This window comes from Desmodus rotundus, chromosome 2 (assembly GCF_022682495.2).
Source record: "Desmodus rotundus isolate HL8 chromosome 2, HLdesRot8A.1, whole genome shotgun sequence".
Taxonomy (NCBI): Eukaryota; Metazoa; Chordata; class Mammalia; order Chiroptera; family Phyllostomidae; genus Desmodus; species Desmodus rotundus.
In genome coordinates, this window is record NC_071388.1 from 153,920,292 (window position 1) to 153,942,772 (window position 22,481).

Consider the following 22,481-nt stretch of genomic DNA (forward strand, 5'->3'; position numbering starts at 1 on the left):
CCGGATTCTCCACCCTCCCTGACTGCGTACCTTGTGCCACGTAACCCAGCAGTCCCTCCCACAAAAGCTGAAGTGCACTTTGCTGCTCCTTACTGTAGACTAGAGCATTTTTCTTATATTGGCCCATGGGGTATGGACAAGAGTGGCAGTGTGCCGTGCCTAAGTTTCAGGAGCACCACATATTTCTGCTTGTCCTCTGCGTCTCTGCTATCACCATGAGAACAGCGCCCTCTGGGTAGCTGCTGCTCTCTGACTGGAGCCCACGGGAGAACAGGCTGACCCGAACCCAAACTGCAAGGAGGTGTCACAGCCACCCAGCTGGGTCTGAACTTTGAAGCAGAGCCCCAAGCCTGGTCTAGATCGGCCGACCCTAGGTGACCCACACAAAAGTGAGAAATGAGTGCTTATTATCACATGTCCTGAGATTTGTTGTTGTTTGCTATGTATGGATAGCTGCCTGATAATACTCGGCTGAAGTATTCTCCCCAAATAAATCTACAGATTTAACACAATTAAAATCAAAATCCTAAAAAAGTTTAGTTTTAACTTGTTAATTCTGACAGTCAACTGCAAAAGAAGAGCCAAAAAAACTATCAAAAAGAAACAACACAATGGAGAACTTATCTTAAAAATATCAAAATCCTTTGGAAACTTAGGAAAAAATAGACCCAGTTAAAAAGAAAAAAATCAGTCTATATTTAGAAAAAATAGTTTTTAACGTAAAATGATACTCAGTCTCAACATGATTAAGGAAATGAAAATTTTAAAAAAGGTACCATTCTTATTCTATCAGATTATTTAAAAACAAACCAACCAACCACTCTGATAATAGTCAGAATTGGTGAGGACAGTGGCAGGGAGCATTCAGTAGGCTATTCACAGGAGTATAAATCAGTATAACTTCTTAGGAGAACAATTTAGCAGTGTCTATCAAAATGGCAAGTGTCTATACCTGAGGCAGAGACTGTAATCTCTCTCCTCAGAGCCATTCCCCCTCATTTGCTTGGCCACATGGCTAACCAGCATTTCCCAGCCATCTTTCAGTCAGATGTGGCCAATGTCCGATGAAGCAATATATGCCATTTGTGGGTCTGGCGTTTTCAGAGAAGTGGAAAATTCCTCCACATTCTCCCCATCTACCAGCTGGTACCAATGAAATGAGGTTTCAGAAAATGGCGGAGGGGCTAGATGGAAAGAGCCTACCTGGGTCCATGACTAACAACATAGAGGAAGGCTGTCCGACCAACTGTAACACCCACCCAAGAGTTACACCTAACAACAACAACAAAGATTCTACTGTATTAAACCATTCTATGTTTTTATCAATTTTTAATGGGAGCTTATCCTACCTTAACAAATTCAATACACTCTGATTCAGTAATCCCTCATTCAAGAACCCATCCTTCAGAAATATCCTGTATCTGTATAAAGATTGTATACATAGGTACACAGCCTAATGCCTCCCAACAGAAAAAATAAAATAAACTATTTGTATGTTCATGTTATTGGATGCTGCTCATTTTTAATAAATAATCACGTATTGTTGTGTGAATGGGTATAAAAGGACACCCATGAAATACTAGGCTAAAGAAAATAACGGTTAAACACTATATAAAAAAGAAAGTCTGTCTTGGAACAGCTAGTCAGATCTTGATGTAAACCCATAAAATCAGTTTTAAGCAATGCAATGTTAAATTTTTCCTCAATTCTATATTTTTAGAAAAGTCAATTTAAAAAAACCTTACAATAAAAAACACAAATTTTCTTTTTGGTTAACATTCTAACCAGATCCAAAGGCACTTGTGCCACCTTGTTTTCACTTAACCTTTGTGCGATCTCAGTCATTTGGTCCCAGTCCTGCAAGGCTAGTTGGAGTTTCATTTTCTGTACAAAAGCGGGAAGGAAACTTGGAAAGTTCACAATTATCTGGTTCACAGTCTCCAGAGCACCTAAATAATTCTGGCGCATCTCAAGGCATTGTGCCTAATGGGAGAAAAAAAAATGACATCAAAACTGTGATCGTATACACCAAGGTTCTCACAACAGTTACTCTGAAGTAGGTAAGAAACGAGAGTTCAACATTTTCCATGTTTTCTAAAAAATATTTTATTTATTTATTTTTAGACAGAGGGGAAGGGAAGGAGAAAGAGAGGGAGAGAAGCGTTAATGTGTGGTTGCCTCTCGTATACCCCGTAGTGGGGACCCGGCCCACAACCCAGGCATGTGCCCTGATTGGGAATTGAACCAGTGACCCTTTGGTTCTCAGGCTGGCATTCAATCCACTGAGCCACACCAGCCAGGACCCATGGTTTTTTTTCTCTGAATTTTCCATAAGGAACAGTTACAACCTTTGTAATGAGAAAAAATATGTTTTTATCAAAACAAAACTTTAAAACATCACAGAACAGTAGTATTTTATATAAGTGATTTTGTTTCAGAAACATGTATAAAGGACACAAGGACAAAGCCAAAGGAGGGTAGGATCGAGGGTGGGAGATGGGGATGGCTGGGGGGGGGAGGAAAATGGAGACAACTGTTTTGAACAACAATAAAAACTGAAAAAAAATAAATACCCGAGAAATATAATTACAAGATAAAATTGTTAAAAATGTTTTCAGAAACACCATAAAATAATGTTACCTTTTAAATTAAAGTATTTCCTGTTTATTTACAAGCAGCAACTACGAGATTTTTTATCTTCTCAGGCTAAAGAGAGAAGACTTTAAAGAATAAGTAAAATGCCCACCATCAACAAAATGAAAAGACAATCTATTGAATAGGAAAACATATTTGCCAATGGAATATCCAATGAGGGGTTAAGATCCAAAATTTATAAAGAATCTATACCGCTCAACAACAACAAAAATCCGATTAAAAAATGGGCCGAGGACCTGAACTAGACACTCTTCTGAAGATGACGTACAGATGGCCAAGAGACATATGGAAAGATGTGCCATGTCACTAATCATCAGAGAGATGCAAATTAAAACCACAATGAGATACCACCTCACACCTGTCAGAATAGTTATCATCAATAAGCCAAAAAATGAGTGTTGGGGAGGATGTGGAGAAAGGAAACCCTTGTGCACTGTTGGTGGGAATGCAGACTGGTGCGGCCACTGTGGAAAACAGTACAGAAGTCACTCAAAAAATTAAAAATGGAACTGCCTTATGAGCCAGTAATTTCACTTCTGGGTATATATCCAAAGAAACCCAAAACACTAATTCAGAAGAATATATGCACCCCGATATTCATTGTAGTGTTATTTTTCCACAGTCAAGATATGGAAGCAACCCAAGTGCCCATCAATAGACAACAAAAAAGTCATGGCACATAGATACAATGGAATATTACTCAGCCATAAAAAAGAATGAAATCTTACCATATGCAACAGCATAGATGGCCCTAAAGGGTATTATGCTAAGTGAAATAGGTCAGTGAAATAAGTCAGTCAGAGAAAGACAAATACCATTATGATTTCACTAATATGTGGAATCTAAAGAACAAAATAAACAAACAAAATTGAAATAGGCTCAGATACAGAGAGTAGACTGATGGTTGCCAGAGGGAAGGGAGATTGGGGCATTGGGTGAAAAAGGTAAAGGGATTAAGAAGTACAAATTGGCAGTTACAAAACAGTCATTGGGGACGCAATACACAGCAACAGGGAATACAGTCAATGACACTGTAATAACTATGTATGCTGCCACCTGGGCACTTGAAATATTACTGGAGGGGTCACTTTGTAAAGTACAGTGGAACCTCAGTACTCAGCATTAATTCGTTCCCGAACTCATGGTAAGTGCCAAAACCCATCAGTACCAAACAAGTGACTAGTGATGAAGCTTGTGGGGCAGCATCATGATTCATACAAGTTCTGGCAAGTGCGACAGGTCCCCAGCAGGAGCCAAGTGCTGGAACATTTTTATCTCATCAAAATGCGACAGAGTACAGGGTTTGATGAGCTCTGAAGCTGGCAAGTACCAAGCTGACTGTCTATGTGTGTCTAACCACTATGCCGTATATGTGAAACTAATACAAAGTAACATTGAAGGCAAACTTTAATTGAAAAACAAAAATAAAAAAAATGAATAAGCAAAATAAAGTTCAAACCACTCCCTCTACTTCGTCATTTTCACTACTAGGGATTACCTTAAAGAAATCATTGGATAAGACCACAAAGAAGCATATAGATTATATTTATGGTACAATTATTTATAATAGAAAAAAATGAAAATTACCCAAAATATTCATAAGGATTTAATTATGGCATATCTATTTAATAAAATTTTAGGTGATGGTTAAAAGTGATGATGTAGATTTGTACATCTATATTTACTGATATGAAGAAATGTCATTTATAAAGTTTAACTGATTGTCTACAATGGTGATATTTATTTTTATCAGATATTATAGTATTCTGAAAAATTTTTTACAATGTTCATGAATTGATTTCATAGTCAGAAAAACTAAAGCTATGACTATAGTTAGTACTTAAGAATAGACAATAAGATATATTTCACACATCAGACTTAAAAATCTGCTCCTGGATCTCCATTAGGAATAAATTTAGTCCTGGAATATTTCAGTTCAAAATGAGTATCCAGTTTCAATAGAAATACAGTACAAATGTAATATATCCCTGAAATCAGTTTGAGATTATATTCCCATATAATTAAAGGAAAATATGGAAACCATCTAAAACTGCTATGTCAAAATAAATTATTTAAATTTCTCAATAGTTGATAATAATAGCAAAAATATTAACATAGACAATTTTTAAAAATTACATATGCCCTTGGAATTTTCTTAAATAGCTGGTAATGTAAATTGCAAAGTCCTGCAAGATCACGTCTAATACTCCCGTAGACTGTCACCTCCCATATGAATGCAGAGTACCATACTAATTGAAACTAAGGCTGCTGTGTATTTGGTTAATATTATTACTCATTGGAATTAGACTAATGCAACCTTCCTGCTGCACTTACACAGCAACAAAATAAATAAATACCTAATTGAAATGGGTTATATCAGAAAAAATAATCACACTAATCATAATTATTGAAGGTAAAAAGTAAATCCCTCCTAAGGTGCTTATATATTAACCACAAAATAACAGCCTTGCCCTAGAAGATTATCAACTAACTTTTAAAGAATAGAGAGAGAAATAATCAGGAAAAACTTTTTAAAAAATTTGCTGAGTCCCCACTTCATCTAGCCCGAGTACTAGTTGTACTGGCAGCCAGTGTCTGAACAAGCCCACCATCCAAAAGAGCAATGTGGGGACTTTAACAATAGCCCAGACACTAATCATCCTCTTCTCTTTCTCCTTTTTATCCTTCTAAATTATTTCTGCTTATCTAAAAACTGTTTTCCTAATATATAAACAATTTATTTTTGCAGAATCAAGAACTAAAAACAAATGTTTAAGATGTTCAGAAAGCATCAAAAGGATTGAAGAATGGGTCCAAATTAAACGTTTCTACCCACCAATGATTTCTAATGACTCTGCCCGCACAGATCACATTACTGCCCTTTTTATTGGCTGTGTATCTGGTTCAAAGTAAAAGTAAAAGACAACAGCTTTATAGAATCTGCTTGGCCTCTCATCATCTCCCCCATATCCACCTGGCCCCACACCCACCTTCTTTCCCTCTAGCCTTCTGCTACTCTTGTCCTCATTCATTCCCTTTAGTCTCCCAGCCTCCTACTGAACCTATCAACATGTCTTAAGGTATTCGAACTTATTGTCGCCCCTATTTGTAATGTTTCCCCCAGGTGCCACAGAGCTTTCACCCTCTCCTCCTGCAAGGCTGTGCTCAAATGTCCCTCTGTCTAACCACATAATTTAAAATTGCAAGCTCATACTACCTCTACTTCTCCCCCTTTCCCTTACTTATTTACTTTTCCATTACACTGATCATCTTCTAACACACTATATCATTTACTTCCTCATTTTGTCTGTTGTGTCTCCCCCAGGCGATTATAAGCTCCATAAAAGCAAGACGTTTTATTTTGCTCAGCGTATCCCAGTATCTGGAGTGATGCTTCACACATATAAGACACTCTGTACATGTTTGGTCAATAAATACCACAGGAACCATCACCAACACCAACAAAAACAATTAAAATTGATTAGGAGTCACGAATTTGGGAACAGACTTCTCTAGTTCTCTGTTCATGGTCCCATACAAATCTAAGTCCCTCTTATAATTGAGAACTGGTCAAAGTAAGATGAAAAATTATCTTTCTGAGCTACTTAGTTTTGTTAGGTTTCAACTATGTTATGAATGAGTTTTAAAACTTGATTTATTTACCTTAACTCCAACTCACCTTACCCAGCAGAGCAAAAATGTCATTTCCATTTTGTAACGCCTCTTCGAATGACCTTAGTGCTTTTTTAGTATAAGGTTCTTTTCCTTTTGTAATGTCAAGCCATGCTCTCAAAATCTGTCCCTGTAAAATGAAAAACTCTAATCATGCTTCCATTTCTTTGGGAATAAAATAGATTAAAAAAGGTAAATCTAATGTCAGTTTTTGGTAATTCATAACAAAGACCACTCCATCAAATAGTACTATAAATAAAACTGCAGTAGAATCGCTTTGCAGCTCTTGCCAGCCTAGAGTGTGGGAAAGTATTATGAATTTCAGCCTTTCTACTCTTTTCAGTATTAATAGGAAGAAGCTTGGCCAATATTTCACTACTCTAAATAACCAATATTTTTATCTGGACTTTGCTCATAAATTATTATTAATAATAGTTAAACATGTAATTTGAGACATAAATAAGAATTTGTGACCTCTCTTTGGGCAAACAGACTAAATGAACTAAAATGGAAAAACATGTGTCTTATTTCACTTATATTAAAACTTAAGATAATTTGGAAAACAATCTCCTTAATTTCTGTGACTAGTCCAGTGAGTTTCATATGGAAGAACAAGTGGGAAATTAAACCCTGAAGAAGTCATGGCTGTTTACCTTCAGAGATGTTAGGAGCCAATGGGTTGCAAGATTTATAGAGTTAGCAAAATGGACACAGGTTGAATATTTTTCTTTTTAATGCCAAATAAAAATTATGAAATCTGCTCTTCTATCAAAAAATGTATAGGTTAACTCATAAACTTATAAATCTTTAACTGAGATTATATTTACCTCCCCGTATTTCACCTGAAAAGACGGCTGATGCTACTAAAGCAGTGCTATTTCTACTGACTCGATCAGTGTCCTTATTCGAACTGTTTCAACTACTGTCCCTGTGTGGATGATTCGCAAACTTTATGTGTAGTCCAGTACCTCTTCTAGACTTTTCTCTCTTTTTTCCAACAGCTCATCTTCTATCTCTATCTCACTGTTCTCCAGAGCCTGAAATATAGCCGGTCTTCAGCTGAATACACCACCGCCCTTTAAGATGACCTTTTCATTTCAAAATAGTTTCCGTTCACGTTAACTGGTCTCCGAGAGACATCCTCAATACCTTTCCCCTATTACTTATAATCAGTTGACAAGTCTTGTGGATATTTAATAATTCTCAAATTTATACCTACTGTACAATATTTTAGTGTAGGCCCTCAAAACATTCTGTCAGAAAGAGGTACCTTTCTTTTGCTGTGTTCTAGTTTCTCCCCAGGTCGGTTCATCCCATAAACCATTGTTAAATTAGTCCTCTGAATGTGTACTCAAGTAACATCACTGCAATGTTTAAAAACCTTCAATGGTCTTTCAATGCCTAACAAATTAGGTACAAATAATGTATTGAGCTGTCAAGATTCTTCAATTTGCCCCAAACCACCTCTCCAAGCCTTTCTTCCACCTGTGCACCCCACATCCTATCAAAACGAGAGTCTTACTGTACCCCCAACCAATACGTCTCCTTATTTTCTCATTTCCATCTATTACTTCCCACCTTGGGAGTACCTATTTCCCTCTTCCATAATCTCTGCCTGTAGAAACTATCCACCTTTTAGGTTTTAGTTCAAATGCTACTTCCTTCAAGAAATTCTTCTTCATTCTCCTAACATGGATGTGATCTCTCCTTAAGTATCTAAAATAGTGCGCACCACAAAGCAAGCAAGCAGTAAATGTCAACTATTATTTTCCTGTGCACCTTAATCACACCTCCCCACAATATTAGCTGGGTACATGCTCCACAACACTACTAGGTGACCCATTCATCAAAATAAAGTTTATGCATTCCTATCTGTCTATTACTAACAGTGCAAATTATGGTGCCTTGTATCTACAGCAGTTCAATAAGGAGAGTAGGAGGGAAGGAAAGAAAGGAAGAAGGAAGGGAGGCAGGAAGAGATCTTTTCAAGTGTTAATAAGTAGCATAAAAATAAACAACCCTTGAGAACCACAATTTTACAAAATAATAAAATATAGCCATTAATTTATAAAGTGAGAAGAGAGTGGGCAAGAACAAAGAATTAAACAACAGATATTACTGAATATACAAATAACATGTTCCCTTGAATGTTACCATTTCGAAATAAGAAAAGCAGCTACCTCTCTACTACCATTTGACATTTTGATCATTCTGTCAATATATTCTCTCCCCTTATCATGACGACCGATGTGCCACAGAAACAAGCCCGCGTGGTACAAAGCTTTTGGTTCTGCCGCTTTACGCAGCTCCTTCACTTTGGCATCTGATTCCAGCACAGCTTCTCTATCTGGGAGAGAAAAAAAGCCCTGTAAAAATTATTCTCGGTCAAGTACTTATAATAGGTCAGAGAACTAAGTTCTTCTTCTAGAGCAGACTTGTCTAATAGAAATAAAATGCAAGCCACATATGGAACTTAAAATTTTCTAGTAGCCACATTAAAGAAGTGAAAAACAAAACAAGTAAAATTAATTTTAATAATATATTTTATTTAGTCTAGTATATCTAAATTATCATTTCAACACGTTTGATAAGAAAACCATTGAGATACTTTGCATTTTCTTCTTACTCAATCATTAAAATCTGGCATGTATTTATACACACTACATCTCATTAAGTTGTTAAATTTTCTTCAGAAATACTTAACTGGTACTTAGATTTCATAAAATTTATGAAAAAGGAGACTCATTTACTCACTGTTCCAAATGTAACTTTTCTAATAACTGCATCAAGTATCAGTTTTAAATTGAAAAGTAACTAGAATTCAATTAAAATGTGGCTCCTCAAGCTAAACCCAAGAGCTCGGTAGCCACATGCGGTTAATGTTCTATAGTGTATGTCATTCCCAAGATATAAAGGCTACATATGCAATTTTTTAAAATAATTAAGACTTGAAAAAATTAGCGGTGATTCTAAAATGATATTATTAGAGGCAAACAAGGACTAGTACTTAAATTACCCAACTCCTTAATTCATTTCTAAAATATATCAGCACGCCAGGCTACTGTCACAGGCCTGTGAAAGGCAGTATAATTACTGTCACTTACAGAGTTAATACTGACTGACTGCTCCCTTAAATAGATGGCCTACTTCTAATAACTAATCATTACTATCAAGTCCCTAATATATGAGTATGTGCTTAGGACGTAAAGGTCAATTAGATCGAGTCCTGGATCAAATCAGAATATGGATCAATTATGCAATAAGAAAGAAGACATGTCAAAGTTGAGGGTGGTGATTCTAACAGACAACCTTTCTGGAAATGGCTCCCAAGCAGAGATAAGTGACCCTTCCTCTTAACTGAATACAAACTTAAATTTAAATGTGGAATTACCAACATATCCCTTTATGACTTTAGGAAACAAAGTTATTTCCAGTGGGCTGCAGCTCGCCTGAAAGAAGACTCCTTCTGCCCTGCAACTCCCACACCCGCCTGAACACCTTCAGAAAGCTCATTAAGGAACCACAAGACAGAGAGAAAAAACCTCATTAGGGCAGGAGCAGGAACTGCAGTCTTCTGCCCAGATTTCTAGCAGGTCCCCGATGAGGCATCAGTTTGCTGTGACACCATCTGGTGTCACAGTCAGCTCTTGGTAGATCTCAGTTCAAGTTCCTACGGCATCAGAGCCCTTTCCGAGTCAGGGCTCACATGCAGAATTCAGGAAGAATGTACCTGAACAATCTAGGCCTTTTCTAGGAAATACTGACAAACACCTGGGCCCCACCTCGGCTCAAGCCTACTCCGCACCCTACGTGGTGGCAAACAGTCAGTACTCAAGTGGCTCTAGGTAATATTTGTGCCTCCATCTTTGTGTCTGAGAAATCACATTTCCCAGCAGAACCAATACTGTTGAGAACAGCCAATTAAATGAAAACTCGATTTTAGAAAAATATTTTGTACTAACTTTTTAAAGACTCTTTGACTACAGCTATCCTATGAAAATTCTCTGCTCCAGCTTAATGTACTCCTACTGGGGAGAGAGAAAGGGGAGCCATAGAAGAGCCTAATCCTGGACCACTTCCGTGGTTGCCCGTGGATTTCTCTGTCTGCCAAATGTGCTTTACGTTGATCCTGCCTGTCTTTCAAAGACCAGAGTAAGTTCCTTTCACAAAGATTTCCCAGGATACCCCTATGAATGAACAGTATCTGCTCTTTTCAACTAATGACGGATTCATGTTTTCATCATTTTACTTAATGGTAACAGTAGAATTTAATCTTTGTGGCTTTTACATTTTCTTTTTTCAACTAGATCATTAGCTTGATGTCATGGATCACTCTTATAATTCTTTTCTATCTTCTAACTATATTTAGCACAGTCCCTTGCAGAATGTAAGCATCTGGTTGTTAGATTTGCTTAGTTGCTAAACATATTAATGTCTTAAATAACTTTTTACTGATTTGTGCAAGTGTGTGGGGGGTGAAGGAGGTATGTGATACTTTGCTTAAAAAATGTGTTTTCTAATACTTAAAAAGTTATTCTAAGACACTTGGTTATCGTCTAATTAATGGACACAAGAACTATATTCATACTTCTATTAACTGTTACTGGATATACATGGCATACAATGCTATTTTTTTCTTTTTACCTATAATTCTGACATTCTCCTGCCACAGCAATGAAGACACACCACATATTAACAGTTCACACAATTTTAATTGCTGGTTTTGCAAAAAGTTCTTTCTATAATGTAGTCATATTTTCCAAACTACTGCTTCATAAAAATTTACTGAATACCTTCCATTAGTTAGCCCCCTTGAGGGATGTACAGGCCCTCCCAGAAGCTCAAGATACAGTAGAAGAAAGAAACCGCACATAGTTATATATTTGAATGTAATGAGTTGTAAAGCTGGCTGCTGCAAAGCAATTTATATACCACCTGTTTTGGGTTACTTGGCTATTCTTTTTTGTTTGGTTGTTTAACAACTGCTAATATACATTCACCTCTATGTTAACTCAAACAATTTCTATGTACAAATGAAAATTCTGCCATAGGCTATAAAGTATATGAAAGTAATATAACATACACATTTCTTTGTGCTTTATGAACTTATAACCTTGTCAGGAAGATACAATATATATAATATAAAAAGTACCTATAGACAACATGTAATACACGATGATCAGACTGAGTGCTACAGTAATTTAGAAAAATCAAAATTAAATTTAACAGGAAAAACTGTCCTGAGCATTGTACTTAAATACTATACCTGGATTAGGACTCATTTTATGGGTGTATATCAGTGCAAGTAGAGAACAAAGTGATACATCTGGTTTATTTTTAATAGCCTCAAATTCTCGAAGAGCTTCTTGGGCATTACCTGAAAATCAAAATTATGTGAAAAATTATTCTTAGTGTAAAACAAGAATTTAAAACTTATACAGCATGGTTGATAATTTGCACATACCTTCCATTAATGTACCATAGGCATGATAAAACCTGAAGACTGGGTCATTACCATACCTCTTAATTCCTTCACTGGCAACAAGTAACACGTGATGGAAATACCTCTCTTGACAATAGTAATTAATCAAAGCCTAAAAGGAAATAAGAATCAAATGTTACAAGCAGATTCTGGTGTTCTGAAATATCTAAGTAGATACTGATCTAAAATCCTGAATAATCTATAAGTAATTAGAGCATAGCACTCAATATTAAGGAATACACAAGATTAAACATAGGTGTTTTCCAATAATCTCAATCTTTTCTCCTAAATTGTTAAGCAAATGTTCTCTGTCACTTTTACCTTGCTTCCCTCCTGCTCTCTAGTCCCCCTTTCGGCTCTATTTCTTGAAAGTGATCCATACTCCATCTCGCAGACCCCCACAGCACATCTCAATAAAATGGTTTTCCTCCAGTGTCCCCTCCCTAAAGTCCCAAATGACCTCTTAGTTTCCCAACACTAAGGACACTTCTAATATGATTTTATTTGACTTCTGTCCAGCATTTAGTATCACTAAGAATCTTTAACTCTCTGGAAAAGCAGTGGCATGGTATTGTAAAAAGGACATGGCTTACGGGCAAAAAGACCTGGTTTCAAATTTCTGGTCCCTTTTATAGATCCTGAATTTGCTCATTTGTAAAATGTTAGTCGTTTACAGGTCATTGTGAGGATGAATTAGGATATCATACTGTAGAACTTCTAGTCTGAAAAAGTATTCCTTCTAACCCTGATGAAATAAAAAAACCCCACATGTCCAGCCAAGGCCTCTCCTCTAAGTTCCAGATTCATCCTTCCATTTGCCCCGCCACCCATGCCAGACCTGGAGTTGTGGAATCCTCCCTTCCCGTTTGCTGCGTCCCCTACGTAAGCTGTAATAGGTTGTTCTGTTTCTCCAGTCTGCTTCCCACTCTCCATACCACCTAGCACTATCTTGGTTCAGGTTGGGTTGTTCCATCCAGCAGCCATTTACTGACCACCTACTTGGGTCACGCAGTGGGCTGGATACGGTAATAGGAAGATGAATAAGACTTGGTGGCTCCTGTGCAGGAATGATTAAATTTTTCAAGTGAGACTAGAATCTAAGAAAAACTGAAAATTCAATGTAGTAAATGCAAGAAAAAAAAGCTTACAAGTTGCTTTGAGAATATAGGAGAATGAGTGTTGGATGTGGGAAGGAGTGAAGAATGAAATTAAGGGAAATATTCTTGGGGAGGACTTCAGGACTGATTCTTGATTTGCAAGCTCCTGCTCCCCTACACACACACACACACACACACACACATGAGAGAGAGAGAGAGAGAGAGAGAGAGAGAGAGAGAGAGAGAGAGAGAGGGAGACTACTTCCTTTTCAGGATTCTTTTTTTTAATTTTTTTAAATTTTTTGTTTTTTGGGTTTTTTTTTATTATAAAATGATTTTATACAGAGGGTAGTGATTTTTCTATCACACAGCTATTATGCTCACCCTTAATTATCTATCAGTGATTCTACAGACAGAATTAACATTGTTACTGATATTAATATGAATTAACTAATCCACAAAAAGTGAATGTCTTGCTAGTCTAGTTTGAGATACAGACCTTCCCCCTTATCCTATTTTCCCCCTTTAAACCCACATTATGTATGAAGCTACGGGAGTTAGTCAGGCAGAGGGACCAAGATAAAAATCGTCAATGGAATATAGTAGGGAAGGGGTGGAATGCACAGGACTAAAGTTATTCTCTATTTTAGAGCAGGGATTGGCAAACTATGGCCCACGGCCATATCTATCCTATGCCTGATTTTCTTTGGCCAGCAAGCTAAGAATGGTTTATACATTTTCAAGTTGTTAAGAAAAAGGAAGGAAGAAAAATATTTCATAGCATGTGAAAATCATATGAAATTCAAATTTCAGTGTGCATAAATAAGGTTTTATTGGAATAAAGCCACAGTCCTTTTTACAGTTTGTCATTCCCTGTTCTAGAGCCTTCAATAAGACTGGGATTACTGGATCACACAGCTGAAGGGGCAGGCAGGGCCCAGAAGTGTCTGGTATTAAGTTGATCCTCCAGGCTAAGTGATAAGGAGCCACATAGCAGTTTTCAGCATGGAAGTGTTTTTATTAAGGAGTTCATTTGGGTGGTAGTACACAAGATAAATTTCAGGTGATGACCAAAATTTAAGGGGATGGCAAAAGGTTTCACAGGAAGATAATGTAAAAATTCAGGCAAAATATCAAAAGACATCCCAGCATTCCCCATCACTGCCAAAATGTCCTCCACCCACCTTTCACCATCTAATATGGCACACATTTTACTTACCTGCTCACTGTCTGGAGCCTCTTAGTCAAATGTAAGCTCCAAGATGGGGGAGGGGAGGTGTACTTAATTTTATTGGTGCAGGGCTTATTATCTGCAGGGCTTACAAAAACGCCAGTCACATAGGAGGCATTCAACACTCAATGCATTAACTTAATTAAGGTTTTCTCCAGCGCTAGCCTGTAAGATGGGCGAGGCCAGGGTCTGCTCAGTTTTGCTCATCACCATCTCCAGCGTCTAGTGGTCACACTGTGAGCCCTCCACCACTATCTGCTGGACGAAGGAATTAGTAAACAAATGGAGAGGACCATCATCCTAAAAAGAAACTTATTTGCCAGTCTGTCTTCGTTAGATCATCATTTAAGTGGACTGTCATTAAATATTTGCCAAACGGGCGAATCTGTGCTAAAGAACATGTCATCATAAAATACAGATTCCTCCTCCATTTTCCAACCTATCTCTTGAATTTCATGGACTCTTTCCACGCTCCTTTTACTGTCCAATAGGGGAGCGGGGGAGCTGACGCCCGTTGGCCCTAAGTTACTAGAAATCGCACGCGGGCGGGCTCAGTAGGTGTCATGTGTGGACCAAGCTTTCCGAGCAAACAGGAGACAAGAGTAAAAGTTACACGCAACAAACAGGGTGGGACAAGTACACTAACGGCAATTCGAAAGCGGCGCGCTGGGGAGGCTAACTGACCTCAAGGTTCCAAGGCACACCCGCTGGGTATGAGACCAACCAGGTGTTGGAGGGTACGCGCTGTCCGCCAGGCTGGGGCACCACGCACAGCAGGACACTAACGCCCTCGCGCAGTCGGCCCACACCCTCCCCGCGCCCCCTTTCTCCCGACCAACCCCCGAAGCAACCCACGTCCAGCTTCCGCCCGCTCACCTTCAGCCCCTGCGAGTCCATGGCTCTCGCGAAACTGGGCTACGGGCCTCCGGGGAGCGCGCTGCTGCAGGCCCGCAGGGGAAGCTAGGGTCCCAGCGCCACTGCGAGGCTCAGACACCCCTGGCAGTGGAGGTGGTGGGAGGGGCTGGGTGAGGCGGGATCGCGCGGCCATTGGTTGCTGGGGGGAAGGGGCGGGTCCTCGCTGCAGGGATTGCGGGAGGAGGAGGGGTCCAGCGGCTGAGACTAGTTGGGAGGGGGGAACTGCGGGTGGAGAAAGGGGCGTGACCAGATGATGGGGAAGACAAAGGAGGTCAAACGGAGAAGCGACCCTAGAAGGACAGTGGGAGGTGGGCTGGAGACTATGGAATTAAGAAATAAAGAAAATAGGGGAGGATGTAGGAAAGCGGGCAAGTCTGGGTCTCATCTCTGGTTACAAAGAAATTCACCACTTTAGGCACATTTGTGTTGAGGCGCATTCCCGCAATGCGGCTATTTGAAGGCCAGACCAGCACAGGGAAAGCCCTTTTTCACTTGTGGTAGTTGCCTTATGGCCACAAGGTGGCGCAGAAAAATCAAATTTTTAAAAGAAAAGTGGAATGCGCTTCTTGGGTTCATTTTTACAGGCATTGCTGCAATCCCGTGATTGTTGTTAGAATGCATATTAAATTAATTTTTTTGCAGCCCTGATAATGAGAAGAAAATTTTTTCAGGATTTAAAAAAAAAGTGATACTGCTGATTTTTAAGCTGACAATATAATTAATCTCTATGCAAACTCTTATGTTTGTACCCATCAGGCAACTCTTAGCTGCTCCTTGGTGTTTTCAGTTGTTCAGAGCATTAAATTGAAATAGAATGGCCTAAGAGATTTCCTATTTCTGCTTAAAGGTATTTTTTTAATAGCAGTTAAGATTTGAGGTATAAGTGATCTTTGTAGAATCATTTACATGGATTCCAATTTTTGATCCTACTGTTACTAATTTTGTTGATGTGATTCATAGTTGCCTGAATCTGATTTTTAATTTGTTGAGGAGTCAATGAACATTGACTTTTTTTTCCATGCCAGTAGGTTGGGTAATGGCAATCTTGAGGGAAGGGGGTGACTACTCTCTCAGGCTTCAAGGCTAGGCACTATCTTTCACTGACTTCCTTTAAAAGAGTATTCCTCCCAAAGAAGCACATATTATTTTCATGAGGATTTTTTTTCATTTCCAACATCTATAGTCACGCTAAATGTTTGTGGTAATGGACAATTAGTAATAGCTGCTGCTCTGATTGAGAGCAGCGGATTAATCTGCACTTGGTTTGCTGCAGAGAATACCATCAACCAAGGAGCTCATCAAAGAAAATAATCTTGAACTGTATGCTTTTGGTTCCAAGGGAAAAGTTCATCGGAGAGAAAAGATCGAAGGAGCATGGTTAAAGGGACAAATGATCAAGCTAACTTCCTGAGATCTTTAAAGTCTCAACTTGGACTGTCAGACCAATTGAAATTTGCACACTTAGACCATACTAATTTTATAGAATTTGCTCCATTTAATTTGTTCTGAGGTTGAATTATTTAGCAAAAAACACTATGCTCGGGACTCCATGCGTGTTTGTTAATTTAAAACTACTATGGGGATTTGCTTTGACACTCCTGGTAATCTGATACTGCCTGGTTGAGGTCTATTGAGAAATTTCTTTTCCATTTCGGACCAGGAAAAACTCTGTGTCCCTAAAAACAGATGTGTTCCTTAGCTTAAACATTTCTATTGACTCACTTCGGTCTACCAACTTTTGAGTCTGACATTAAAGACCCCTTACCTTATTGGTTTTTCAAGACCTATGTCCTATTTCTCCCTCCACAGAGCCTTTATTCCAGATAATCAGGACAGCTATTCCTTCTTCTGGGAATGCTGTCCCCAACTTTGCTCTAAGCTCTTTCTTCAATTGAGAAAATCTACTCTTTCTTTGGAGTTCATATGAAATCTCATTCTTTATGAAGCCTTCAGGAACCGCCATAGTGAAAGGGTGTGTGAGATTGTGTGGGGTAGTGGCAAAAACATGGTCTCCCACACCTGAGGTGGAGCTCCTCTTATGCTATTTACTTTTGTGACTTGGGGCAGTAATTTTCTGAGACGAATTTTCTTTATTTAGTAGGGAAATTAAACACTTAACAACATATGAAAAGTTTCTGACACACAATAAGCACTCTATAACGAATAATTTCCACTGTGTACATAGTGCTTTATAAGACTCAACAATTTGTATATTCTTTGTGTTATAGTTATGGTGTATTTTTTGGTTTGTTTAATCTTCTCTACTAAATGGCGAGCACCTTAAGGCCTCACAATAAAATATAGTAGGTAACAATTTGGTCCCTGGAGATAGGCCATCTGTGATTAAATCCCAATAACACCGTCCACCGTCCCAAGTTGTTAACTTGGAAAAATGACCTCTCTGTGCTTCAGCTGTAAAATGAGACTCATGCCTCAGAAAGAAGATTAAATGAGTTAATATTTAAAGGACAGAGCAGTATTAAGAGTATGGTAAGAACTGAATTAACCTGTAATTATTTTTACTCCCGACCACTCCAAATACAGAGTACAGTATTGATCCCATAAATACTTAGTAAAATAGAACTGTCGAGGCACTTCAGTTCTGTTTTTGTTTGGCTTTCTTCTCCCCAATTTTTAAACTGGTCCACTTGTATCGATATTATTTTATCATATATTTAATAAGTTAGAGGAAAACCCCTAAGAAAAATAGGTGGTTCTGGTGAAGACAACGTAAAAGTAAGTAGACAAAATATAAAACAGAAATAAACACCATATTTTGCCGTGTGTAATGCGCACCCACGTTTTTGTGTGCTTTAGACACGGGATTACTACACCCATGGTACATTGTCATTGTCCCATGTATAATGCACATCCTTATTTTTCCCTCACAAGTTTGGGCAAAAAAAAGTGTGCATTATATATGGCAATTAGTATATGTGATCCTCAAATTTGGGAGCTGGAAAGAAGTTTAAAGACTATTGTCCTTTATTTTACAAGGGAGCAGAATAAAGCCCAAAGTTATTAAATAATCGACCCAAGTTTTCTAATCTCAGTCTAGCGTTCAAGACAGGTATGAATAATAATAATATGAACTGTTTGTCTTTTCTTTTTAAGGCTATTTTACTATGAAGTTGAAACTGGAGATATGGAGAGTAAAAATGTATGCAATTCAAATAAAGTAGCGTATAGTTTAGTCTTACACGTGACATCATGGAAAAATTAGAGGTTAACGGAAATCAGAATTGCTGAATTTGAGTTAAGGCTCTTTAACAGCTTTGGAACTTTGGGCAAGTTATTAATTTTTCTCATTTATACATTTATAGTGGGGATTGCAAATATGATCATCATACTTGCTTTGTCAATGTATAGACTAAGTGAGATTATATGAGAGTATTTCAAAAATTGAAAAGCACTGTTTAAAAGATCATAGCACATTTACAAGAGAACTTCATAGCACGGTTACAAGCCAGTTCCTTAGAGCTGTTGGACTACAGGGCAAGTCATTTTACCTCTGAGATTAGGACTCATCCTTCCACATGCTACACAGTGCTCTTGTCTTTTCCACGTAACACACTACAAAGGTACCATACTTTGAGTCGCGTATCAAGCTGATGTAAAAAATATGATTGTCGTAATTCATCCCTTTAAAATTCTACAATTTTATTCACTTAAGTTAGGGATGAGACAACAATGCTCAGTCACTTGCTTTTCATATTTCTTTTGCTAACTGACACTATGGAAAAAGTTGAGGAAGTAAACTAAGTTCTAACAGGTGTAATGTTTAATTGTTCCTTCATCCAGTCACCAAATGTTACTGAGAGCCTGTGGCAAATAACAAAGTTCTTGTCCCTGCCTTCCTAGACTTTAAAGTCTAGTAAAGGTAGAAAGATATTGAATAGGTATTCACAGAAGGAGATAAATAAATTACAAGTAGGGACAGCTTTAATGACTGTTTAAGGAAGTGTAATTAAACAAGAGGCTGAATTAAATGACCTCTGCCCAGGTTCAGGAATGATACATTCACATCACTTGTTATATATGGTCCAGGGAGACCTTCCACTCAATTCCTACAACTGGCTTCTTTTAGAGGACTGTATGATACTTTGTTTTCTTTACCAATGCCCAATAAGCTCAAATAGCTGATGGCTAAGAACTCCTGACACCAGGAGATTTGCTTCCTCCTCACCTAAGCTAACAGATGTAGTGAATGTTTGCCTCAGAAACCATGAGGGAGACTTACCAGGAAAGTTATTTTTTCTTGGTTTTCTTGGCAATATCTTGACATTTCATCTATGCAAAAGTAGGAGAGAGGACACAGAAAAATACATTTCAAAACAACCTGGTAGTTGGAAATAGAAACAGTGAATTATTAAATGTTTACAACTGTGATATACAGCACATCTTGATAAAATGCCATCTGCTTTTCCTTCTATTCCTTTACAGCATCGTTTCTAGTTGATAGAAAAGTACCAAAGAGTAGTGCTAACTGCCCCTTTGCCTGGCATGACTTTAAGGCAGACAGTACATCATTTTTTATTTCACTCACTTAGGTCCAAGTTCACATCTGAAAAATCTTACCCACCATAGATTCACGTGGCACATCTATTATTTCTGAGTGTGAGATAGCAGAGCTCTGCTCTCATTTTTATTTTAAGGTTGAGGCATATCAGGCCCCAGCTTTCTAGGTGTCTGACTCTTGATAACTTGGTTTATGGTGGTGTTGCCACAATGCAAATTGTTGAGTTTGCAAATATAAAGTAGGGAAGGCAGACTTCAGGCCCAGTGGATTTGAGGTTATGGAGGATGCTATGCTCTAGTATGACCTTCCTCGGGTAAAATTTTCCTCACTGATCTTACTTTCTCTGCCTTTTCCATTGTCTCCCCTTCCCTGCATCTGTTTTAGCATCTCTGTGTCAATTGCCTCTGCTCCATTCAACTGCCTCTTCCCAGCTTGTCACTCAAAATGCTTACCCTAAATACCACTCATTCCCCCTCCCCCATTTGATTTCTTTATTTATAAGAAATTAGGCCAGAAACTCACACTGACTCACCTGCATTCCCTCCACCCTGAAGGCACCCCACTCCACGGCCCTCAGGACGAGACGCTTTCCCAATCAGAGTAATGTCTGGAGGCACAGCTGATGTTTCCCTCTGACAGTGGAGGGTTTTTTTTTTTTTTCTCACCACAAAGTATCCAAGTTTTCTCTCTTTGCATTAAACTCCTGGTTTCTCATTTATCAGCCCCATCACTTGTTCACTGGCTCAGTTAAAACATCTGGAGCTCACACCTTGAGATCCCTCTGCATAAATCTATTCATAACTGAGCTTTAATTTGTGGCAGTATATGTTTTTCCCCAAATTTTTATTTGGAAAAACTTTTAAATATAGAGAGAAGTTGAAGAGTACGATGAAAACCCCAGTGCTCATAGGCAGAGAACATTTTTGAACTGCTATTTGGTATTGCTCTCCGTATTTTCCATTTTACTTGATGTGTGTAGCTCGCTGGGCCTTTAGTATTTTTGAAGCAGGGTGGAAGCAAAAATCTTTAAACTGGGCCACCCAGTAAGGTGGCAACTAGCCACATAAGGCTGTTTAAATTTGCAATGCAATTTATTAAAATTAAAAATTAAATTCATCAGTTGCACTTAAGAAATGCTTTAATGCAGTGGTTCTCAAACTTTGAGATCCATCAGGATTACCTAGAAGCCTTCTTAAAACACAGATAGCTGGTCTGCCACCTATGGGGGGGCAAATATGTGAATTTCCAACACTTTCCCAAGTGATGCTGATACTGTCGGTCTGGAACCATGCCATGAAAACCACTGCTTTAGTAAAAAAATTAAAATAGGATGTTAAAATACTTACTGACCACACTGGCTTCATCATTAGGGTGTTATCGGGAACACAGAGGACAACCTGGCTGCTGTAGTAACAGCTGGCCTGTAAATAGGGTCAGTAGCAATGGTGAAGGCCATGCATAGCAGGACTGAGTGGAAGCTCAGAAGTTCAGGTGAGGACATAAGTTTAAAACATCCATTACACCTTCAATTGGGGATATGGAAGAGGCAGTTAGATATTGGGGCATGGTAAACACTCTGGACAGAATATACAAGTTTTGGAATCTTTAGATTGTAGATGATATTTAAAAGCATGAGAGAGCGTGAGTTTGCAAAGGTAGTAAATGTAAATACAATACTATAATCAACTAATGATGAATTCCCAAAGGCCTTGAACCTTAACAGGCTACCTACCACTAAGCCAGGGTTTTCCCAGGCTTGCTGATCATAAAATTGTCCCAAGAGCTTGTTCCAGCTTTCTTCCATTCCGTTCCAACTCAGTATAACTCTGACATTTTCAAGCCCCTTTCTGGGGACTCTGATTTAATTTAAGGGTGAGACTTAGAACTGTATTTTTAGTTATTGCCCTGGATAGGTTTTTCAAATTAGATGATTGTTTTATTTCATTGTTCTAAGATTGTTGAAAAGTAAGAGGTTGTATAATATGCTAGACTTGGAGCCCATCATACTGAAGTTATCCTTGGATTGATTTGGACATTTAATGGATGGCCAGGGAGAATGCCATGAAAATACTTAGGTTTTGGCCCTGGTTGGTGTAGCGCAGTAGGTTGAGTGCTGGTCTACGAAGCGAAGGGTCAGCAGTTCGACTCCCAGTCAGGGCACATGCCTGGGTTGCAGGCCAGATACCCAGTTGCGAGTGTGCGAGAGGAAACCGCACAGTGGTGTTTCTCCCTCGCTCTTTCTCTTTCCCTTCCCCTCTCTCTAAAAATAAATAAATAAAATCATAAAAAAAGGAAAACACTTCTGTTTTGGCATGGGGGAAAAGCAGAATGTCACAAAGCCCTAAGACATACCTGGCTAGTTTTGTACTATATTTAATGCAATTAACTGCTGAATGAGTTTCATTTTAGCAAAGCATAATATATGACAAATGGGACAACCTCTGGTTTTTTTTAACGAAGTCCTACCTCACCTTTTCTCTGAGTGAAATATATCTAGGTATTCTAACCATTCTCCATAAGTTCTATTATCTACCTTCTTACATATTTGTAAGTTCACAATTTTATAACTACTATATTTTGCTCTAGCATTGCACCTGTTTCAGATTATCAATCAGTATAACTTGATCGACACTTTCTCTAAAGTAAGGCAAAAGTCTGCACTTACCACTGAGGTTGAGCAAAGGTACAATCTGTTTGCCTTTAGAAATTTGTGTTTTCTATGACTTCAAGAGATATTGCTGAACGAGACATTTCTTCACCATCCTCTATGAAAGATGAGCATTAATAATGCAGACTAGAATCAGGCCAAGTGATGCTGAAGAGAAAGCAAAGTCCAGAAGCCTTAATTCCTTTTAGAGGAATAAATTTAAAATGGTAAGTTCAATAGTTCCACCATAGCAAAGCTTTCCA

The 22,481-nt window shown here is 38.3% G+C and overlaps 1 protein-coding gene across 1 annotated transcript in view; it reads right to left on the reverse strand.

Moving 5' to 3' along the window:
• TTC21B (tetratricopeptide repeat domain 21B) overlaps positions 1-15,142 on the reverse strand; it is a 71,607-nt gene extending 56,465 nt beyond the window's left edge. The window contains exons 1-6 of the mRNA XM_024579869.3: positions 15,014-15,142; positions 11,792-11,921; positions 11,594-11,704; positions 8,508-8,674; positions 6,335-6,457; positions 1,826-1,983 (exon numbers count right to left, since the gene is read on the reverse strand). Coding sequence (XP_024435637.2) covers positions 1,826-1,983; positions 6,335-6,457; positions 8,508-8,674; positions 11,594-11,704; positions 11,792-11,921; positions 15,014-15,034 — 710 coding nt within the window. The 5' untranslated portion in view covers positions 15,035-15,142. The remainder of the gene's footprint in view (positions 1-1,825; positions 1,984-6,334; positions 6,458-8,507; positions 8,675-11,593; positions 11,705-11,791; positions 11,922-15,013) is intronic.
• Between the last annotated feature and the right edge of the window lie 7,339 nt (positions 15,143-22,481).